Source organism: Dromiciops gliroides, chromosome 1, assembly GCF_019393635.1.
Source record: "Dromiciops gliroides isolate mDroGli1 chromosome 1, mDroGli1.pri, whole genome shotgun sequence".
NCBI classification, from domain to species: domain Eukaryota; kingdom Metazoa; phylum Chordata; class Mammalia; order Microbiotheria; family Microbiotheriidae; genus Dromiciops; species Dromiciops gliroides.
Genome location: NC_057861.1, coordinates 285448418 through 285467987, shown reverse-complemented (window position 1 = coordinate 285467987; position 19570 = coordinate 285448418). Strand labels below are relative to the sequence as shown.

General features: G+C 37.5%; 1 protein-coding gene across 1 annotated transcript in view; it reads left to right on the top strand.

Annotated features, from left to right (window-relative positions):
• The window catches only part of STAU2 (staufen double-stranded RNA binding protein 2), a 441622-nt gene that overhangs the window by 271615 nt on the left and 150437 nt on the right, over window positions 1-19570 (top strand). Inside the window, 3 exon segments of the mRNA XM_043978079.1 lie at window positions 1549-1566; window positions 1569-1780; window positions 1782-1862. Of these exon segments, the coding sequence (XP_043834014.1) occupies window positions 1549-1566; window positions 1569-1780; window positions 1782-1862 (311 nt within the window).

The following is a 19570-nucleotide window of genomic DNA, read 5'->3' as shown; positions in this document are numbered from 1 at the left end:
TAATGGGGTGGTGCCTGAGCCAATGTCTCCTATTTGTCACAGTTGATTCCAAAGTTCTCAGTGAGAGGCCTTGAAGTAGCCTTATATCACTTCTTCTCACCTCCATGTGAGCTGCCTGCCTTGTGTGGTTCTCTGTAAAATAGTGTTTCTTTACTAGGATCAGTTCATAAATCTTCCCATGTTTCTCAGAATTCTTCACATTCATCATTTCTTACAATAAAATTCCATTCCATTCATATGTTCATAATTGGTTTAGCTATTCTCGAGTTGATTTGCACTCACTATTGTTCTCAATTTTTTGCTACTATAAGTCCTGATGTGAATACTTTTGTTTATGGGATTTTTTTTTCTTGGGGTCTTTGCACCTTTGAGGAGGAGATGTATGGCACATAACTTTTTTGGGGGGCGACATAACTTTTAAAACATAGTATAAATATATCAAGAGAAAGGATTAATCTTTAATTATGTTAGTTTTTCTACCACTTCCCTTATAATCCTCATATAACCCATACTTTAAGTTCCATGGTATGTCTTCTTATCACAGTATGGACTAGGAATAGATAAAAGTACGCAGGCCCTCTATGGATGCAGGGGACACAAGGAGGGACACTTTTAAAAAAAATTTTTTTTTTTTTTGGGGCAATGGGGGTTAAGTGACTTGCCCAGGGTCACACAGCTAGTAAGTGTCAAGTGTCTGAGGCCGGATTGAACTCAGGTACTCCTGAATCCAGGGCCGGTGCTTTATCCACTGCGCCACTAGCCGCCTGGGACACTTTTAATATTTGTTGTTGTTCAGTTGTGTTTCAGTCGTGTCTAATTCTTTGTGACCCATTTTGGGGTTTTCTTAGCAAAGATACTGGAATGGTTTGCCATTTCCTTCTCCGGCTCATTTTATAGATGAGGAAACTGAGATAAACTGGTTAAGGTGACTTGCCAGGATATTACTTTTTTATAAATGCATATAATTATAACACTGAAAAATTCAGTTCTCCATGGCACAGAGGTATTTTGTTCTATGTATTATGGCAGCTAGGTAAAGCAGTGAATAGAGCACTGGGATTGGAATCAGGAAGATTCATTTCATGAGTTCAAATCTTGCCTCAGTTTCTCATCTGTAAAGTGAACTTAAGAAGAAAATGGCAAAACATTCCAGTATCTTTGCTAAAACAACAACAACAAAAAACCAACCCCAAATGGGTTGGACACTACTAGAAAATGGCTGAACAACAGCACTAATAAATAATGACAAAAGCTATAAGTCTCAGACACAACTCTTAACAGGGATATAATTTTCAGACTTTGCCTCTTAGACACAAATGCTATGGCCTTCTGCCTTATCCCTTCAAGGGGGCAATTCGGGGAATCATGAAGGCTCCTAGTTAGCTCTGCAGGGGCTTGCTACAAACCAAATCTGTAGTGGCCACTTGACTAATGTTTCTTTGATGTTTTGTCACTTTACCAGTAGTAGAATATAGATAGTAGTAATGTTACAAGATGTTCATACTTAAACTATTTCCAGCATCATAAAATTGTCCTTCTTATTTACAGCTCCCAAGGGAATTCTTCATTGTCTCCTGATATTTATCAAGAGATGGAAGCAAGCCGCAACAAAGTAGTTTCTGACTTTGCAGTAAGCTATTTATCGTCTCCTGAAATGAGCCAGCCTTCAAGCTCTTTTTTCATGGCCTATCTTCCACCATCAAACAGCACTACTTACAATAACCAGGTGAGGATTCTTATGAATGGGACATCTTCATCAGCTGAAGCCATAGGTCTGAAGAAGGAATTCTCCTACTTCCCCCTGCCCTATAATGCAACCTTCAAGACAACTGGAATATTTAGCAAGGATTCAAGGCTTTCAGGTACGAAACAAAATCTCTTCAACAGCTTGTAACACGCATTTATATCTGTCTGAGTTTGGTCCTGCTTTGCAATGCAACTTTGACATTTGAAATGATATGAGTACAAAGAATAGATGAACCTATGAAAGCATGTAAAGCCACACATGTATCATTTTTATTGTTTTTTCTATCTAGTAACGCCTTTGCTATATAGTTCTCTTCCATTTAATTTTTCTGTTTCTTCTCATTTCCACTTCCTTTTTCCTGTCTTTTTATTTCTTAAGTGCATGTGCTTTATCATTCCCTTTTTAGCAAACAAAAAAGACATTTGTTGTTATTCTTGAGCTCATCCTTTTAAAAAAAATTGTTGTTATGAGTTTTTGCTATTGGTACTCCATTTTTCAAAGAAGATAGGTTGCTCACTATAAAATGTAATTTAAACTGGATATACTTTGTCCAGATTCAAGGCCTAGAAATGGCAATTTGTTTTATTCAATCAGATATTCTCCATATAATATAGCATCTGTATCAGATGTCATCAGTGCATCCTTTTTCAGTAGGAGGGCAAAGTAACTTATAATTCTGTTGTACACATGAGTAGGTGATGGGAAGTTTGATTTCTAAAATACAGAATGTTCCAGAAGTCTTACTATAATAAGATTTCTGCAACACCCTCTATTTGAAGGAGAGGGGAATAATATTTTTGGATAATCAGTCAGGACTTAAAACATAACTACTTTGGAGAGGAAATCTATGTGTGAACTTATTTCTTAGTTATTTTTTTTTCTTTTTCTTTCTTTTTTTTTTTTTAGTGAGGCATTGGTTAAGTGACTTACCCAGGGTCACACAGCTAGTAAGTGTTAATGTCTGAGGCCGGATTGAACTCAGGTACTCTGAATCCAGGGCCAGTGCTTTATCCACTGCGCCACCTAGCTGCCCCAGTTATTTTTAATCATTTGCCAAACTGTAACCATTTATTAACTTGACTACATAAATAGTTGTATCCTGTTAAAGCTGTTCCTCCTCTAATTCATTATTTGAAATGTGCTTTTCTTTACTTTTTCCCTTAAGAATGAAATTATACCTGTGGGTGTAATGCTGTCATTAGGAAAAAATGACTTATGTTTAAATAATTTGCTTTACTAGGTTAAGGAAATGAGAGGGAAATTAGTTTGCTCACCCACCCATATTTTTGAGTGGTCCATTATTTTCTTTTTCAGAAACCATCGATTATAGGAACTACATTGTTAAGTGTTGTTCCAAATATGTCCCATAGTAATAGTAATATTTTATTCCTAGAGAGCCAAAGCTTAATTTACTTCCTGGTGTTCTTGAGGCTAGAACTGATTCCTACTTTCAGGAGTTAAAAGTTGAGGTGAATGAAGAAAGGGTCCTGCGAGGGTGACAGTAACTAGCTCTCTCAAGAACTTCTTGTTAATATCAGCCAGTCCACTTGGTTCTCCTTAGTTCTTATCAGTGATAGAACTGTAAGCTTTTAAAGAGCTTGACTCCAGCTATAAATGCAACTTTCATATCACCAATTATGCAGGTATTTCTTTAGATTGTTTTTTCAAGTTTATAACACTAAAATGATATATTTTATCCTATGGAAAAACTGAGCCATTTCTGGATTTCTATATTGTGATTTTTATGCAACAATTAAATAGAAATGTGTGGTTTTAAAACATTAATTGGCTTCTCTGGTTGAATGAGTTTGGTGTTGATGTGAATACTGCAACTCTGCTGAATTACTGAATTGAGGTTGATCAGTGAAACAGAATCTCTGTGGGAAATAGCTTACTTACTGGCCTTGCCAGGCATATCATAGCTTTGTCCTAATTTCCCTGTAGAAGGTTCTTTGTGGATAGAGAAGTCAAAGCCTATATTTTTACAGGTAACTTTATCAGCCATATTTTCTTAGCAGAGTAGTACATTGAAAATACATAGCTTGCATTGCTGGTTTTCTGAATGATTGGTTGGAGCTTGGTCCAATTGGTTGCAAGGATATACAAGATGAGCTTAATAACACTGTCCTGTTCTTTTTCATTCCTGGATTTAAAAAAAACCAGTAAATGCTTTTGCTTTGTTTTTCACATGAGTATTTTTTTAAATTTCTGTATAAAATTTTTTTATCTAATGGTGGCAACTTTTTTCCACTTTTTAAATTACATAAACTTGCCAGGCCAGTTTATATGTAACATTAGGCATATTGTATCACAAGCTGTAAGATGACTTTTAGTGAAAAAAAAACTTTCAAATTTCATTGGTTGTTATTTTTAAAAATAATTTTATGGGTATTTTCCAATTCTTACATCATCATAGTTATCCAAAGTATCTCCCCAAACCCGTCTAAAAGAGCTGCCCCATGTAACAAATAGTATTTTTTTAGAGAGGAATAAAAAGTAAGCACAACTAATCAAGACATTGAAAAAGCCCCAAAACATATGCACTGTGTAATATCTGTGGACTTTCATGAAGGGATGGGTTATTGCTCTCCTCTCATATCTCTTTATTCAAGTTCTGCTGGATCTTTATGATCTTATTGCATTTACTTTGGATATTTGTTGAGTAGTTGTTCTTTCCATTTATTTTTCCATGTATATTATTTTCTTGGGTATGCTTACTTCACTCTGTATCAGCTCATATAGATCTGTCCCTGCTTCTCTTTGTTCATTACACACATCATTTCTTATAGCACAGTAATATTCCATTACATTCATGTACCACAGTTTGTTTAGTCATTTCCCAATTGATAGGCATTTACTTTGCTTTAAAGGAGGGGAAAGATCATTTTTCATTAGGATGTTTAGAGAAGGCTTTAGTAAAGACATGTACCTGAGCTATCCCTTAAAGGATTGGAATAGATGGAGATTTAGGGTGATTAGAGGGAAGAAAGCTGTGCTAGGCATGAAGATCAATGTGCACAAAAGCATATAGGGAAAGAGGCAGAATTAGATCAGAGCACAACTGATAGTCGAGTATCGCTGTTGTATAGAGTATACTAAGGTTGATGGGAATAAAATAAATATGGACAGATGTTAGACTGTGTGAGGCCTTGAAGGACCCAAATGCCAGGCTAAAGATTTTATTTAACTAATTGGCAATGAGGACCCAGTGAAAGTCTTTGGAACAGTGAGGTCAGCCAGTCAATAACTAAACACACTTCACTAAGCACTGAGGATACAAAGAAAGGCAAAAAACAGTTATGTCTTCTCGTGTTGTGAGAATGTCTGTTCTTAAGTGCTCAAGGAGGAGACAGCACACAAGCAACTATGCACATACAAACTATATACAGAATAAATTGGAAATAATCAACAGAGGGAAGGGTATAGAATGAAAGGGATCAGGAAAGATTCCCTGTAGAAGGTGGGGTTTTACCTGGGACTTAAAGGAAGCTAGGGAAGCCAGGAGGCGTGTGTGGGATAGCTAGTCAAAATTCTTGGAGTCAGAAGATAGAGTCTTATGTTGGAGAAGCAGTAGAGAAGTCAGTCTTCCAGGATCACAGAGTATGTGGTGGATAGAAGGTGTGAGAAGCCTGGAAAGGTGGGGAAGGGAAAGGTCTTGAAGGATTTTGAATTCCAAAGCATTTTAGATTTGATCCTTGGAATAATGGGGAGCCACTGGATTTTATTGAGTAAGTCAATGATATGATAAGACCTGTGGTTTAGGAAGATCACCCTGACAGCTAAGTGCAAGGTGGATTGCAGTGGGGAGAGAATCATAGCAGACAGACCAATCAGAAGGTTATAGTTCAGACATGAGGTGATGAAGGCCTATACTAACGTGGTGGCAATGCCAGAGGAGAGAAGGAGGGGTATATGCAAGAGATTTGTGACCATAAAACTGACAGGCCTTAGCTACAGATTGAATATGAGGGATGAGAGTGAGGAATAGAGGATGACAGATTAAGAGCCTGGGTTGTGATTCCCTCAACAGTAATAGAGAAGTTAGGAAGTGAAGAGAATTTGGGAGGAAAGAGGATGAGTTTAGTTTTGAACATATTGAGTTTAACATATCTACAGGACATTGGAGATGTGAGCCTGGAGGGCAGCAGAAGTTAGAACAAGATAGGTAGAACTGAGAATCATCAGCATAGAGATGATAATAGAATCTGTGGGAGCTGATGATATTACCCAGTGAAATAGTATAGAAGGAGAAGAGTACTCATGACAGAGACCTGTGGATAAGGTGATCAGGCTTGTATATTAGGACAATTACTTTGGCAAGGATGTGAAGGATGGATTGGAAAATGGTTAGACTTGGATATAGGGATACCAATGAGTAGGTTATTAAAATAGCCCATTTCAGAGATAATGAAAGCCTGAACTTGAGAGATGCAAGAGGGGATAGATATAAGAGATATTTCAGAGGTGAAAATTTATAGTATTTGACAAATTATTGAATATGGGTGCTGAGGGAAGAGGAGGTTTCAAAGATATCTCTGAGATTGCGCAAACCTAGGTGTCTGGCAAAATGGTGGTGCCATTAACAGAAATGGTTATATTCAGAAGGGCAGGTTAGGGAAGGAAATGATGAGCTTAATTCTTGACATGCTTTGTCTGAGCTATTGGGACATCCAAGTAGAGAGTGCAGTACAATAGATAGGTTGGTACTGAAAATATATATTTCAAAGCAGTTTGTATAAATACTTGAAACAAGTATGGATATGTGGATATGCTTACCTGGAGAGAGTTCAGAGAGAGAAGAGTATTTAGAACATAACCTTAATACACACTCATATTTAGGAGGAGGGAGAATAAGAGGAATTATGAAAAGAAATGAAAATGAGGAGGTTAGAGAGGTAGGAGGAGAACCAAAAGAGAGCAGAAGATATGTGAAAATATGTAAAAATTTCTCAGGCGAAAAGGGGTCATGAGTTGAAAAAGTTTAAGAAGCCCTGCCTTAGAAGAATGTCAACTCTTGGAGGGTAGGTATAGTTTCATTTTTCTTTGTATTACTGGCAACTGGCAGAGTACTGTACACATAGCAGGAGCTTAATAGATGTATGGTGAAAAGAGCAACAAAGTAAATAGACGACAGAAAAGAGATCTGAGGATTCATTAATCATCTGATGTCCTTAGAGAGAGCAGTTTCACTATAGTGATGCAGTAGAGGGGGGTGAAAGTAGTCCCCTGGTGGATAGAGAGTGATGGTGTGGTATTGAGGATTATTAAGAAGACTGCAGGTACACTGGTCTGTTGTGAGAAATCTAGCATTAAAGAGATAAGATCATTTGAAATAGTAACAAGGTCAAGGGAAGGTTTTTTTCAGCATAAAGAATTCATGAGCAATGCATGATAGAGCAGATGGAACTAACTAGTTCTAGGGAAATCTAGAGATGAGATTGGAAGGATACTAAATAGACCAAGGAGGTAGAAGGGAAGAAAATCAAGGCACAAGTAGAGAGAAGTTGGCTTTCACAGGGAAGAGGAGGCTTCATCTCATTCTGTCAAACCGAAAGGAAGAAAACTTGAAGGGAGGAAGCAGAGTCTTTAAAATGTGGGAAGGGGAAATGAAAGCACTCTACTCACCTTTAGGCTTATTAAAAAGTGGAGCTGAGATCAATTTACAGGAGGGGTAGGGTGAGTAGTTAAGGTATAGTTTGGTTAGAAAAGAAGTTTTGGGACATCTGTCATGTGAAATGTTAACGAGAGTCAATGAAAGACAAATATAAAAATTGCTATGCATCAATTGAAGGTGCAGTTGAGACAGAATAATAAAAATTCACACTTAGGGACCATTTTAGAGTTTCTAAAGTTGATTTTTATCCACAAGAATGCTGTGAGGTAGGCTTGGGAGGGGAATCATGAAGTACTTCATGTAGCGGCATATAAATTGCATTTTGAAGGAAGGAAAGAAGGGATTTTAAGAGATAGATATGGGAGAGTGCCTTACCAACATAGAGAAAAACATGCACAAGAGTATGGAGACAAAAGAGGGCAAGACAAGAAATGGGCATATGTACTAATCTTAGAACTCAGTCTGGAACATAGAAAGAATAGGAGTAGTATGAGATGAGGTTTAAAAGGTAGATTAGAGCCAGATTATAGTATGTCTGTAATGGGAAAATCAGGAATTCATACTTTATACAGAAGACAGTCAGACATGGCTAAATGATCCACTGGGTCAGGACAGACAGAACATTTAAACCATTAAAGTAATCCACAAGAACCAGTACAAGGGTGGTTTCAATGGGGGTTGAGAGAAAGGGAGGTAAATCAGAGTCACTGTAAGGATGGAACAATAGGTACCTGCCCTGTAAACCCTCAAACCTGAGCTAACTTCATCTGGTTTCTCCATCCCTGTTCTGAAAGATGCCAAACAATGCTAGAGAAAAATCACAAAATCATGCTGAGGGGAAGAGGGCTACTTCCATTTTGTGCTATCTTCCCTCAAGTGTATCCTCACCATTGTATTTTGTCGATTAGTTATTTCAGTTGTGACCTACTCTTTGTGACCCCATTTGGGATTTTCCTGGCAAAGATACTGGAATGGTTTGCCATTTCCTTCTCCAGCTCATTTTTACAGATGAGGAAACTGAGGCAAACAGGGTTAAGTGACTTGCCCAGGGTTACACAGCTAGTAAGTGTCTACGGTCAGATTTAAACTCAGGAAGATGAGTCTTCCTGATTCCAGGCCTGACATATTACCACTAGTTATATCCCTTTCACTACTGAATAAAAAAGTTTTAATTTATCTCTACTGACTTTCTCCACATTCTTCTTTCTCTGTAATCACCCAACTTATCTCAGTGTGTGTCAGAAGACAGACTTGCACCTTATTTATATAATAGGTAATGTTTATATACCCATTTACAGATGAGGAAACTGAGGCAGAAAGTTGGAAGTGACTTCCTCAGGGCTGTAGAACTAATAAATGTCTGAGGCAGAGTTTGAACTGTTCCTTCCTGATTCCAAATCCTGTACTGTATCCACTATACTAACTAGTTGCCTCTAAGACCAAACTCATTTGACCAATTCTATCAATTTATATCCCCTATTACTCTTAACTTCTCTACCATGTCATGTATCCTCCCATCTCAGAGGATGATACAGATCAAGATTGGGTAGGGAAGAAAGTGAATACAGTTGATTGGGACCTAGGGAGGAGTCTTCGTTTTAAGTGAATCTTTAGAGTACTAGTTGCACATAAAATAAAAATAATTTACCAAGCAACCTCTGTTTCCTTTAGATTAAACGTCATGGTTATTTATTGTGATACAGATGTAAATGTATCTGTCACATTTTCTGATGATCATTTCTAGCTTAATTTAATTTCAGATTGCCTTTTTATGACACCCTTTTTTACCATTTCTACTAAAAAGTGACATTTGTGAAATGTTCAATGTAAAAAATGGAAAAGTAGTTCTTATGCATGTTTTATGTAAAGAACATAATTAGGTACTCACATAGCAAAACCATAAATAGCAAATTCATTTGGTTAGACAAAATCCATGATTGTTTCTTACAAGGGCTTTCCATATTTCTGGTGTTATACACTGGGGCCATTTTCAGCAAAAATGAAGCTGACTGTGGGGGCCTTCGAAATAACTTCTTAAATTCAAAGCTTTCTTTTTAAATGTAATTCAAACTCTGTACATTTCAACTAATGCAGCTAGGTGGTGTAGTTTATAGAGTGCTGATCCTGGAGTCAGGAAGACCTGATTCAAATTCTGCTTCAGACTTTTGCTTTCTGTGTGATCCTGAACAAGTCACTTGGCCTCTATTTGCCTCAGTTCCTTTATCTTTAAAATGGAATAGTAATAGCGCCTATCTCCTAAGGTTATTGTGAGGATAATATGAGATAATATTTGTAAAAAAAAAAAAACTTTGCAAAATTTAAAGTGCTCAATAAATGCTAGCTATAATAATAATTATTATTTATGCTTCTTTCTCATTTTGTGATGTTTATAATATTATAGTGAAGAAAACAGTCTTCTAAGTGTTTCTTCTCCAGAATCTGACCTTAGCACAATTTACATGAGGGATTATTTTGGCTGGTTTTCTTGAGAATCTGAGAATGGCCCTATGACATCCTTGATTCTCTTATATTGCTTTAAGTTAATAATCTGTACCTTTTACCATCAAGGCAGCAACTTACTTAAAAAAAAAAACACAAGCCATCTTCTTAAAATTTTTTGTTTGTTTTTTAAACTGGATCTCTCTTTCTTGCTCAGGCTAGAAGTATAGCAGCCACTCACTACTGATCAGTCCAGGAGTTTTGACCTGTTCCATTTCTGACATGGGCTGATTTGCCCATGCTTACGCAGCTTATTGACCACTCCTCTCCTAGAAATTCAGGTTGCTGGCCCTAGTACATATCTCAGCTCACTGCAACTCAGAACTCTAGAACTCAAGAAATACTCCAGCTTCAGCCTTCCCAGGAGCAGGGACTACTGGTATGCAATACCATACTTAGCTATATTTTTTATTTTAGATTAGCATAAGTGAAAGTATTTTCTATTAAAGGTATATGATGACAAAACTTTTTTTTTACTTTTAAAAACATAATTTCCCCCTATACCCCCATTAAACTTAATTACAAGTATTACATCATAACCCAGACTATTTTGGGTATTACATAAATAGTACATTGCAATGAATATGTAGGTCTAGAATGGATTTAGTGGACTCTCTTCTTTCTGGCAAATAACCTTAAGAAATCCATACTGATCTTAAATCATCCTGATCTCAAATGACACCAAGAACACTGAGACAGTTATAGAACTCTCTTAGGACTTTGGTATGCTCTGTGATTTCCCCAGGGTTCATGTTTAGTCTATGATGCCTTAAACCGCTCCTTGGTCCATTTGAATTGTCCCAGAGTTCTCAGAGCTTTGGAATAATCCAATCCAAATCTTCCTGGGGTTTGATGCTTTAATGGATTTGGCCTCATGAATACAAGTCAATCTCATCATTTCCCTTTATTACTGCATAATACTTGTCATGTATTCTCTACAATTCTTACCCATTATTGTTGTTTATTGAAAATACAATAGATTTGCTGATTTCTAGTTCAAAAATTTGAAATCTACAAAGAAAAAAATTAAATATTAAAATAGATTTATGAAGGGTGTAGTGATTTTTAACAAATAAGAAATGAAGAGCCTATATGCAAAGGACCATCCTTACCACAGTGTGCTTGATATAAATCTTAGGTGAACCACTGCAGCATAGAAAATTATTTATACATATGCCCTCTTGAGATAAGGATAATATAGCCCTTGTGTTTTTATGAGATGGTTTTCATAAAGAAATTTCAATTTGTCTTTAAAAGAGTTTTCAGCTTCACATGATAAATTATACCATTTGGAATTATGTAAAAATTAAACCTTTAAAGAAAATAAATCCTGTATCTAGAGGTAGATTTTCACTTCTGAACCACTTCTTTTAAAATATTACTGTGCAATTAGGGAGTCTCATGTTACCTTTCCATGTACAAGTTTGGCAGTGATAAGATTTTTAGGTAGGAACATTAACTTAATTGTAAAAAGTCCCTAGAGCATTCATCCATCAGGTGTCACCAATCAAGTTGATGATTGAAGATTTAATACTGTTTCCTGGTGCTTCACAGTTAGAATAAAACTATTTGTTTTCTTCTCACTGGTATTCAGCTATTCTAAAATACACCTTATTACTAAAAACAATTAGAAATATAAATCTAGTTGGGTAATAGTATGTGGATTACTGTAGACTACAGTATTAAATGACTTATTAACACCTACTAAAAAAAAAGGATATGTATGCTTCTTTTGTTTGTTTGAGGTTTTTGTTTTGTTTGTTTGCAGGGCAATGGGGGTTAAGTGACTTGGCCAGGGTCACACAGCTAGTAAGTGTCAAGTGTCTGAGACCGTATTTGAACTCAGGAAGTCCTGAATCCAGGGCCGGCGCTTAATCCACTGCACCACCTAGCTGCCCCCTGTATGCTTCTTTTAAGGGGCATGAAGATGCTTCATGCCTAATTCCTTCTGTTTTGTTGCTATAAAATCTCTATTGTATGGGAAGTATTGTTATGTAGCATTGATCTAATTGTGTCACACACCTATTCAAATATCTTCAGTGGCTACATGTTGTCTGTTTAATAAAACTGAAATTTATTTGCCTAGCATTCAAGTGTCTCCACAAATGTGTCACCCTCCTCTACATGCCCCCCCCCTCCTCTATCAATGCCTCCATACATTTACTTCCACCAAACTGGATTACTACTACTACTCTCTTGACCCTTGGATATACCTGGTGATGTTTTGACTCACTATCTCTATTCTCACCATCCCCTATTCTGGTAATGCCTGTTGATTCTCTCTCATTCTCTCTCTCTCTCTCTCTCTCCTCTCTCTCTCTCTCTCTCTCTCTCTCTCTCTCTCTCTCAATCTCTCTTTCCCTCTCTCTCTCTTTTGTAAACCTCCCCCACCCCAAACCTGATAGAGTAATTTGTTTTGAACTTCTCAATGCATTTATAAGGTGATGTTATACGTTATAGCTATCTGTGATTTTGACATGCCCCTACTAAATAAACATTAAGTTTCCGTGAGAATCACAAAATTTTTTTTAGAGTTGAAAGGGACCTCAGTGGCCATTTAGTCTAATCCATACCCAAAAGAACTGTCCATTTGATTAGTGCTCATGCAGTTTTTGCTCTCAGACCTCCAAGAAAAGGGAATCCACCTCTTATGGAGTCAGCCTATTCACTTTTAGACAACTCTAATTTTTATGAAGTTTTTTCTGACATCAAACCTAAATGTTTTCAGCTTTTACTTATTGCTCCTTCTGTGGCCAATCAGGACAAGTCTCTTCTGTCTTCCATATGACAGTCCTTCAGATACTTAAAAATGGCTATTGTGTCATTCCCACTGGCTTCAGCTGATTCTCATATGACATGAACTCAATATCTTTCATCATTCTAATTTCCTTCCTCTGGATGCTCACCATTTATCAACAGTCACCTTAAACTGTGGTATCAGAACTGAATAGAATACTTCAGATATAGTCTGACCAGGAGAGAGTACAGAGAGTACAGAGGGTCTATCACCTCCTTATTCCTGTAAGCTATGGTTCTGAATGCATTCCAAGATTACATGAGCTTTTTTGCCTGCCACATCACACTATTGCTTTCAAGTTTGCCATTCCTGATAGGAGCATAGCCTTTGATTAGTAATTAGCAAACTCTTACCAAAGCCCCAGTGTAAATAGAAGCTGTCCTCATCCTTTATGAGATCATGATTAGAAATCAGGCTTTGGCCTTCCTCTTTTCTTCTTCCTGTTAATCTGACTTAAAACTTTCAGTTCTATAGATTAGACCTTGTTGCTGATCATATGGTCTTGTTGAAACTTGACCAGTGGTCCCCTGGGAATTTTAGTGGCCATGAATGCAACATGAAGTCTGATCAGTATATAGGTACCCAGAAAAGCGACCCTGGGATGAAGCTGGTAGGATTATTGCCCTTATATAAAGTCCCTGAAAGCAGGGTTTATTTTTGGGTTTTGCCTTTGTATTTCTGGTGCTGCCATAGAATGTTGTACATAATAACAGCTTAATAAATATTGGTTGAATGGTAATAAATTTTGGTTCCCTACAGAATATCAAAGAAATGATAGAACCACTAGGGATAGATAGAATGATAATAATGGATGTCAGGTAGAAGGCAGAACTACTCAGCTCTTAATTTACTTCTGTTTTCTTCACCAGATAATATAATCTTTGCACTTTGAAGGCTAGAAAAAAGTTGTTAACAGAAGAAAAAAAACAACAGAGGAGTTACTAAAGGAGCACCATCAGTGAATTCAAATCCATAGATCCAGAAAGGCTTCATCATAAGCTACAGAAATAATATGCAGATTATGATTGCTGAACTACTTTCTTTGATCTTTGAAAAATCACGAAAAAATCATATTCAAGAGGTCCCACTGAATTGATTTGCAAAGAGGGAGAAGGTGAAATATTCCAATTATATATTGATATTCTTCTCTTGGACTCTGCAAAATTCTAGAACATATTAACAAAATAAAGTTTTTTGTTGCTTAGAAAGTCATTAGTTCGTTAAAAACTGGTTGTGTCAGACTATCCTCATTTCCTTTTATCACAGAGTTGCTAAACTGATAGATCAGGGAAATGTCATGGACATTATATACCTGGATTTTAGTGAGCCTTTTGACAATATCTCATTATAATCAAGTCACAAGTATAAGATAGAACTAAATGATATAGTACAGTTAGGCAGTTTCATACATGATTTAATGACTGGACCCAAAGAATAGTGATTAATGGACTAGTGTTATCCTAGAGGGAGATCGATCAAGGTTTTTCTTTAGCACTGTGTTTTTCAACATTTGCCAGTGACTTGGTTGAAAGCATAGAGAGTATTTTTATCAAATTTGAAGATGACACAAAAAACTGAAAAGAATAGCTAATACATTATAAAGCAGATTTGAAACCAAAAATTGCCTCTACAGTCTAGAACAGAGGTGTCAAACCTGCAATATTCCAGTGTACTACTGAAATTGAATTAAAATGTAATTGGGAAATATTTAACAAAAAATAAAAATACAATAGAACCTGGATAATGTTAATATGGAGTTTTCTAAGTCAGTGTACAACTGGCAGGAATCTTTATGTAAGGTTCATTCCCTTCCTCCCTTTCTATTTGAGTTTGACACAACTTGTCTTTAAAAAAATTTTTTTTAATTTAATTAGGATAAATTCTAAGTCTTTCATTTGATTACAAAAAGACAACTTCATAAAAAGAGGATAAGAGAAGCATGGCATGACCACAGTTCATACAGGGGAAAAAAACAAAAACCAAAACCCTAGAGTTAATGGGCAATTAACTCAATATCAGTGAACAGTGTGTCATAACTGTCACAAAATCCTAATATAGTCTTAGGTAGCATAATTTCTAAAACAAGGAATGTGACAGGCTTCTTATATTCTGTCCTCATCAAATGACATTTGTTGTACAGTGAAATAATTGGAAATTATGGCAATGTAAGGATCAATTTAAGGAATGTTGGAAATTCTTGCCTGTAGAAGAAAAGACTTTTAATGGATGTGATAGCTGTTTTTAAGTATGACAAGGGCTGACATGTGGAAAAGGGATATGTTTGTTTTGCTTGGCCCTAAGGGACAAAACTAGGAGAAAAGGATAGAAATTCTCAAGATGTTTATCTAGAGTTGGTGTAAGGAAAAAGTTTCAAACAATTGAAGATGTTTAAAAGTAGAATGAACTAAGGAGGTCATGGGCTCTTTATCACTGGGGATCTTCAAGTAGAGACTATATCATTACTTTTCAGGGATCTTATAGAGGAGATTCCTGTTCATTTATAGATTAGACTATATAGTCTCTGAGGTCAATTCAATTCAACAAGCATCTATTAAGCTCCTGCTATGTGTACAGTACTCTGCTAGTTGCCAGTAATACAAAGAAAAATGAAACTATACCTATCCTCCAAGAGTTGACATTCTTCTAAGGCAGGGCTTCTTAAACTTTTTCAACTCATGACCCTTTTTCACCTGAGAAATTTTTACATGACCCCAGGTATATAGGTATATAAAATAGGTACACATGCCTTTTACTATTGCCAAATTTTTCATGACCCCCACATTCAGCTACGTGACCCCATATGGGGTGGCAGCCCATAGTTTAAAAAGCTGGATTCTAGGGGATATACCAGTAACATGCATACAAATATATGGCAAGTTACAAGATAATTTATATAGAGAGCACTGACAGCCAAGACTATCAGGAAAAATATCCTAGGGTAAGTGTTCCATGATTTGAGCCTTGAAATAAGCTGACGAGTATAAGAGGTCAGGCGAGAAAGCATCCCAGGCACAGGCTATTCAAAGGCACAATGGCAGGAGGTGGAATGCCACATTTGGCCAGTAAACCGTTTTGGTTGTACTACTGTGCATAAGTGAAAGAAGTCTAGAAAGATAGGCTGGAACTGGATGGCAGAGGGCTTTAAATACCAAGGTGAGGAGTTTGTATTGATCCTAGAGGCAATAGAAACTCTTAAAGGTTCTTGAGCAGGAGAATGACAGCTGGGAATTCTACTAAGAGGCTATTGTAGTAGTTCAGGGAAGAGATAAAGAGATCCTGGATTAGAGTGATAACTACATGAGTGGAAAGGAAGGAATGGATATGAGACATGTTGTAGAGGTAGGAGCAACAAAATTTGACAACCGATTAGTTATGGAGGTGAGGGAAGATTTGAGGCAGCAAACCCAGGTAACTAGAAGGACAATGGTGCTGCCTACACAATACAGAAAGTTTGGAGGAGATGTGGATTTGGGGAGAAAAAAAAAATATATATATATATATATGTTTGGGGTGAGTTGACTTTGTGAACCAAGGAACATCCAAGTGAAAATATCCAGTAAGCAGAGAACTAGAATTCAAGAAAGACATAAAGAATGGATATGTGGATTTGGGAATTGTCTGTATAGTGTCAATAATTGGACCCATGGGATCTGATGAAATCACCAAGAGAAAGGATATATAGAGAGAAGAGAACCAAGGGAAAAAAGACTCCTGAGGTACTACTGCAATTGAGATTGGGGGCACAGGTGATGATTTAGCAAAGGAGACTAAGAAAGAACAGTCAGACAAGTAGAAAATAGACAAGAGAGAATAGAGACACAAAAACCTGGAAGGAGAGAGTATTCAAGAGGACTGGATGGTCAACCATACCAAAAGCTGCAGAATGGTTAGGAAGGATGAGAATTGTCAAAGGTCTCTCCCAATCCTGAGGTTTATATTCTGATATAGTAAAAGTAAAGCACTGTCCATTGTGTCTTGCTTGTAGCAACATGCAAGCAAAAGCAAAGATGCAAGAGTCCACTGAAGACTAATTTTCTTCTGTGTGGGTATCAGCCTACAAAACAGATATATGCGAGTCTCAGTATAAGCGTTCCATTGCCTACAACTTGTGAATCAAATCTCATTTGCCCACTTGAGGTAGAATGGCTGAAAAACTTATAATCTTGAAAAAGGAGGTCTTATAGCTGATCCAACAGTTGTCCAAATTCTGCCAAAGTATGCCTTCCCACATTCTGCAAAACATTGCAATATCCTTGCATTATCTAATGGTGAAGATGCACCTACTAAAAAAGTAATATCCAGAAACCTGGTTTCATTTACACTGTCAGGTATTCTAAAGCTTCTTTCAGTTCTTTTGGCTCCTGTCCATGATGATTCATTACCACACTCCCCAAAGTTGGTGCCTCTGTGTTTTAAATGTACCTTTGTCTGTGAATAACTCTTTTTCTCATATCACTTCACTCTTTTCTGCCCCAATCAGCCCTCCAGAGAAATATGCCTGTGTGTATCTATAGTCAGCACTGAGAATTAGGAAAAAGTGGTACAGTCTTTGTAAGAAAGGTCTCCACAGTGACAATGGATGCATTGTTCTACACAATTAATTGTTAATATGGGTCTTGGTTAATCAGTATAGGGGCCAAGTTTAATCAATTCTTAAATCACTTAATTAATTCACCATCCCACTTTTCCACGAGAAAGGCTTATGTAAAGGGCAAAGGCTGATGATGAAGTGGTAATATTGTCCCATAAAACTGAGGAACTGTAAGCCTTTTGCTAGTTTGGAAGTCTTCTTCAGTACATTTTCCACCCTATGCAGATCCCTGTGGAATTCCCACTGCTCCATGAACTTCTCAAAATACCATCCTTTTGCCCAAATTGGAATTTCTCCAACTTGGCAAATACCTTTTGTTGGATGAAGACTTGAATGCATTTGGCATATTGAGCAGACCCTTGAACAAAATAGGATTTCATTAAGAAAGACTATCAAGGGGGCGGCTAGGTAGTGCAGTGGATAAAGCACCGGCCCTGAATTCAGGACTCCCTGAGTTCAAATCCGGCCTCAGACACTTGACACTTACTAGCTGTGTGACCCTGGGCAAGTCACTTAACCTCCATTGCCCTGCAAAAAAAAAAAAAAAAGACTATCAAACTTCTACCTCCCCACCCCCATTGAATCTCTAAAAAATTGCAGGGCCATTGCACAAACTGAAGAGCATAAACTGAGATTATACAAAATATACCAGGCTGGAAATGACAACTTCCATGTTCAAATCAGATTGTGTGCCCTAAGGGGTTTATGATGAACATGAAATAAACTAAATGGTGACCCCCCCCTTCTCTTATCCCTTCCCTACAACACCTCCACACACTTCCTTGACTCTCATATTTAGCTGTCATAATCAATTTAGGAGAGTAATGAAGGAATTGTTACATCTTTGAGTATAACCAGGTGGGATTCCATGCACACATGTCACTGAACACCACCAAGTACATTTATGGCTATGCTTCCTTGGACTAATTCATAACATATAGTCATGCCCAATGCTTTTGAAAGTTGATCTACCAGGGTAGGTACATTTCACTTAGCATCTATCATGGTCCCTGATTCTTCTGGCAAATCACCTGGTTAGTAGTTTGGGGTGCAGATAGGCGATCCTAAGTTTTCCAGAGCTTTTGAAGGCACTCTTCCACATTTTCCAGAATGGGCTTATTTTCCATAGGGGTAGGAAGTAAACTAGTTGGCAACCTTCTGTTAAGGGCTAAAATTCCAGCTATATTGTTTAAAATATCTAATGAGTGGTCACCAATAAATTGTAAGCTTTAGCAAGAGTTAGACTTTTAAGCATTTATTAAGGAGAATAAGAATTTGGTAAAGAGAGAAGGAAAAGGGGCAGCTAGGTGGCGCAGTGGATAGAACACCGGCTCTGGATTCAGGAGGACCTGAGTTCAAATCTGACCTCAGACACTTGACACTTACTAGCTGTGTGACCCTGGGCAAGTCACTTAACCCCAATTGCCTCACCAAAAAAAAAAAAAGAGTGAGAGAGAAGGAAAGGCCTACATTCATCTGTTTATTAAAGGGAGAGTGTATTTCTAGCTCCGCTCTCCACCAGAGTCCACAGGAAAGAGAGTGAGTCAGAGCGCCAGGCTCCCCCTTCTTCCTCCCACCAGCAAACGTCACTTCCTGACGCCAAAGAAAAGATGCATGGTCTTGCCCTCAGAGATGTTCACCTCATGGCGGAGCTTTTCTACAGTAAGTCTCCAGCAGGTGGTGTCATTCCAATCATTACACTTCCCTGCCAAGTAGGACACAATGAAGGCTACTTTGGCCCAAGCTGTGGAAATTCTCTAGATATGACAGACAGTCCCTGAACAGTTCACATTGTGCCAAGAATCCTAGATTCCCTGGTCATCTCACTGTAGTGCTGATAAGCAAAGCAACAGACTGTTCATTTCTAGAGCCACTAATTCATTTTGCACAAGGCTGCAAATATCCTTTGAGGCAACCTTACCCCAATTCTTCAGAGTCTTTTCTCCAACTGTTGCTGCAAAAGCATGTTTTGAGGCTCTCTCCCCTGCCCCCATCCTCGGTATGATGTAATACAGCCATGGTTTTAGCATCAAGTAAGAGAATAGGTTTCTTTGGGAAGTCAGTTCTTGGGAACCCCTCCCCTTGGGGTGGATGGATGTAGGACATGTGGGAAGGAATAGGGTCTACATATGTTGATTGATGATCAAGGCAAACACCAAGGCTGAAGGGGAAACCTTTCCTGACAAAAGGGGTCCAATCTTTGATCAGAGAGAGAGCAAGCCAGAGGCCATTCTGGGTCAAGCCATAGTTCACTGAGAATGCCGAATCCAGTGAGTAAAGAATGAGGCCGGAAATGTAAAACAAAACAGCAATTTAAAGCTG